Source organism: Mus caroli, chromosome 5 (genome assembly GCF_900094665.2).
Source record: "Mus caroli chromosome 5, CAROLI_EIJ_v1.1, whole genome shotgun sequence".
Lineage (NCBI taxonomy): Eukaryota > Metazoa > Chordata > Mammalia > Rodentia > Muridae > Mus > Mus caroli.
Window position 1 is genome coordinate 116,733,835 of NC_034574.1, and position 4,384 is coordinate 116,738,218.

Consider the following 4,384-nt stretch of genomic DNA (forward strand, 5'->3'; position numbering starts at 1 on the left):
GATTAACATGGATTAACAAATACTGCACACCAATTCTGCCTTACAGTAGAAACAGTACTATTTTAATATGCTCCACTCACCCTCCCTTTACAGCTCACTGTGGTATTGTCTACACCTTATAATAGAGGCTGTAAAAAGGCATTTATAACCAGTTTTTTAATTATAAAGACAAACAACTTCCCCAAACCAAACAGCAGGTAACTTAAATTAACACCAGTTTTGAGAAAACCATTTTTATTATCACTGCCCAGCTTGTGTGCAGGATTATGTACCAAATGGCCAGATCTTCTAAAGAACATCTACATAACATTTCTTTCATGTTTCAAGAGATGAAAATAACTGTACAAGGTTAAGTACAAAAGTACACAAGACAGCGGACACGAGAAAAATCTATGCATGAGATTTTATCCCACCCGAAGCTTTAATATATTTGAAAAGTAGAATTCATGAACTAAAAAATATTGTCCTTCTATAGTCCTGTCAAGTTTAATGGAAGTGGGTTGAACCTGATTACAACACTAACACCAGTATCACTGATCTGATATTTACAAAAAAATCGTATTTTTCAATAAATTAAAGTCAATGCAACACCCATGCAAGCTAGAATACTAGCTGTGTGGTGAACAAGGACCCAACATCAGAACAAGTCTATAAAGTCCCAAATTGATATTTTTTCAAACTGTATCCATTCCACGCATTGAAGATGTGAAACCCAAACCCATTCCTCTTTGTGTGTGGGTTTGTGATCTTGCCATTTCATACTGAGCATCAAGATTGCGAAAAACTTCTTCTTGTTGCTTCAAAGTCTTATAACTTTCTTCATCAACGGAGCTACAGCCAGCTTCATCTTCACTCTAAACACCAGACACGAAAGGTGTTAACTTTTAAACCATTATTATCAGGAGCACAGGTACACTGTCGTGGTGCCCTAGACACTGGACATGGACAGTTCTGAACTTTCATATGGATGCTGAGCATCAAACCTGTGGCCTCTGGAAGAACAACTGCTTTTAACAGCTGAGCCGCCTCTCCAAGCACCAGATATAAACTTTTTTTTGTTTTTCAAGACAGGGTTTCTCTGTTTAGCCCTGGCTGGCCTCGAACTCAGAAATCTGCCTGTCTCTGCCTCCCAAGCGCTGGGATTACAGGCGTGCGCCACCACGCCTGGCTCAGATATAAACTATTAAAGATGATAGTTATTAAAACACTTGTAAGTACAAAGGCATTATGGGAACATAGCACAATAGCTTATTGTAAGTAGTGTGGTAAAGGATAGTGCACCTAAGACAGCACATATATAACTGCTGTAAGTAAAGTGAAGGAGGCATAGGCCTGTCTCAGGGACAAAAGTATTTTCTATTTTAAAATTGGGTTTAACAGAAAAAGATTGCAGGCATTCTGGGAAGAGTGGAGGTGGGGCTAGCCACTAGCAGATAGAAGCTACTCTTTGTTTTTTTTTAAAAAAGATTTATTTATTTATTTATTATATGTAAGTACACTGTAGCTGTCTTCAGACACTCCAGAAGAGGGTGCCAGATCTCGTTATGGATGGTTGTGAGCCACCATGTGGTTGCTGGGATTTGAACTCTGGACCTTCGGAAGAGCAATCGGGTGCTCTTACCCACTGAGCCATCTCACCAGCCCGAAGTTACTATCTGTAAGACTACCAGTATTTCCCCAGCAAATTCATTAATCTTGTTTAACTTTCTTCAAAAGATAAAATAGACAATTTACTCTTTTCTCTGAGGCAGGGTCTCTGTGCAACAGAGACCTGGCTGTCCTAGACTCTTTGTGGACTAGGCTAGTCTCAGAGATCCACTTGCCTTTGCGTCCTGAAGTGCTAGTATTAAAAAGGTGTGAACCACCATGCCTGGCCTGATTTAGAATGTTAATACAGGGTCTCATTAGGGAGCCTCAGCAGGCTTTGTCATTATCTAAGAGTAAGGCCATGGCATAGTCATGTCTATGAGATTAGCCTGGAGAATGGAGATATTTTCAATAAAGTACTTTGGAACTGCCAGCACACTACTGAAATACCTTGAGGTTGAAAATTAATGTTGCCAGGAAAACAGAAAGGATCAACCCAAAAGCATAACTCACCTTAATGCCCATTAACTTCCTAAATTTGACATTTTGGTCCTTGTTTCCAAAATTCAATTTTTCCCAGATTTCGGCGGACTGAGATTTGTCCTGTTAAGAAGCACTGGATTTTAGAATATATAAAACTTAATAATAATTTATTAAGTTATAAAGGTCATAATACAGTCAAAATAAAATGATAGCATTTAAAGTATTCTTATACTAGAATTCTTACCTCTCTTAACACTTATGGAATTATGAAGGACATTTAAATACCTTATAATAAATCCTATACCCACTGAGAAAGCATGTCACATTAACCCAAGCAGTCCTAAACTCCTAATCCACCTGCCTTAGCCTACTAAGTGATGGGTCTACGTAGAGGTATGAACCACGCTCTCTGGCTTATAATGTAATATAATCTTCAATTAAGCTGCTTATTAGTACCTGCTACCCACCCCTTATAAATATATGAAAATAAAATAACTGGCTTTCTTCAAAAGCTTGGTCAAATGAATTCAGTCTTTTGAAATTCTAATACAATTATTACCCGTGAAGGTCACAACCAAGAACCATGCAAATGAGTCTTTATTTTCTAAGTTGGACAAATAAACACATTTTCAATTTTAAGTAATCATGCCAAACTTGCTTATAAAATAAGATCTTGAAAAGGCTAACTTCCATTTCAGTTTGTTTTTATGAAATTATTAGCAGAGTTGAAATGACAAGAGCACACAAGCACTTACGCCTTCTTTCTTGCCTTGCCAGAGCATTTTCCTCTTTTTCTCTTGCTCAGCAAACTTCATTGGATTCACAGCTGCTGGGTTATAGTAGCTGGGCACTGCTATGCCAGTCTCTGCCAAGGCTTTAGCTTGCAGGGCTGCCATTTGAGCTGCCATAGCTATCTGAGGAGTAACCTGTGTTCCTGATGCCAACAGTGCAGCAACATTAAGAACTGAACCTCCAGTGGCTGCAGCTGCTGAAAAAGCACAATGGATTTTTAAAGATATAAGCAATCTAATTCCCACAAAAATAGTGTGTATAAAACTTTACAATGTGTAAAATGGAAGGATATTTTCCACTAAATATGTCAGCACACAATGGATTAAACATCTTCATGTGTTCGTCAATAGATATTTGCTCATTATCTCCAAAGAAATGTACTCAATAGGAAGGCATGATTTTAGTAGAAATGAACTATAGCACCAGTAGCATTTTAATTAAAACTTTAGAACAAGAACAATTTAGGGCATCGTTCATACCTAACAGATGGCACTGTCAAATTCTAGAGAAGTGCTAGATTCTTATAAGTTAGCAACATAGCTCACTACTTCAAAGATGTATTTGCCTTCATGTATGTGTATGTACCACATGCATGTCTACTGCCAAAGAGAACTCGAGAGCATTGGATCTCCTGGAGCTACAGGCGGCTATGAACTGTAGTGTGGGTGCTAGGGATCAAACCCAGGACCACTGAAAAGTAGCCAGAGTTGCTGCTGCCAAGTGCTGAGCTGGCTCCCCGTCCTCTTCTTCTAAGACAAGGAAAATATATAAACCAGACTGGCTTGGTACTTGCTATGTAGGGTATGGTGTTAAAAAAATTGAGAAACTGCCCTGAGGCACCATTCCCTGACAAGATATAAGCCTCTTAAAATAGAGCGCAGTAGTGGTGGCACACGCCTTTAATCCCAGCACTGAGAGGCAGAGACAGGTGGATTTCTAAGTTCCAGGCCAGCCTGGCCTACAGAGTAAGTTCCAGGACAGCCAGAGCTATACAGAAAAATCCGGTATTGACCCGCCCCCTCCAATTCCTTCTCTGATACTTTGTTTTTGCAGATAGTCTTGCTATATTTACAGCTCTGTCTAGCTTTGAGTTTTCCATGAGCCTCCTGAGGTTAGATCATGGCCAACATACACATCAGGCTTAAAAGTTCTCAAACACAGGAAGCAAGTAAATTGAGTTTTTAACCAAGAATAACCATTGTTCACTTTTTTTTTTTCCTTCTAAGACAGGGTTTCTCTGTATAGCCCTGGCTGTCCTGGAACTCACTTTGTAGACCAGGCTGTCCTCAAACTCAGAAATCCACCTGCCTCTGCCTCTCGAGTGCTGAGATTAAAGGCATGCACCACCATGCCTGGACCATTGTTCACTTATTAAGAAATTAGCTGCTCATGAGTCTCTGAGATAACTTGGTGTGTAAAAAGAAAAGCCAGGTCACGGGGCTGGTGAGATGGCTCAGTGGGTAAGAGCACCCGACTGCTCTTCCAAAGGTCCAGAGTTCAAATCCCAGCAACCACATGGTGG

At 39.7% G+C, this 4,384-nt stretch overlaps 1 protein-coding gene across 4 annotated transcripts in view; it reads right to left on the reverse strand.

Moving 5' to 3' along the window:
- Positions 1 to 217: 217 nt before the first annotated feature.
- Rsrc2 (arginine and serine rich coiled-coil 2) overlaps positions 218 to 4,384 on the reverse strand; it is a 22,041-nt gene continuing 17,874 nt past the window's right edge. For 2 of the 4 annotated variants that reach the window (XM_029477652.1, XM_029477650.1), the window contains 3 exons: positions 2,826 to 3,055; positions 2,101 to 2,190; positions 218 to 854 (listed from right to left, as the gene is read on the reverse strand). In XM_029477652.1, coding sequence (XP_029333512.1) covers positions 675 to 854; positions 2,101 to 2,190; positions 2,826 to 3,055 — 500 coding nt within the window. In that variant the 3' untranslated portion in view covers positions 218 to 674. Of the gene's footprint in view, positions 855 to 2,100; positions 2,191 to 2,825; positions 3,059 to 4,384 lie in introns of all 4 variants that reach the window. The other 2 variants (XM_021162318.2, XM_029477651.1) reach the window with 1 other exon arrangement.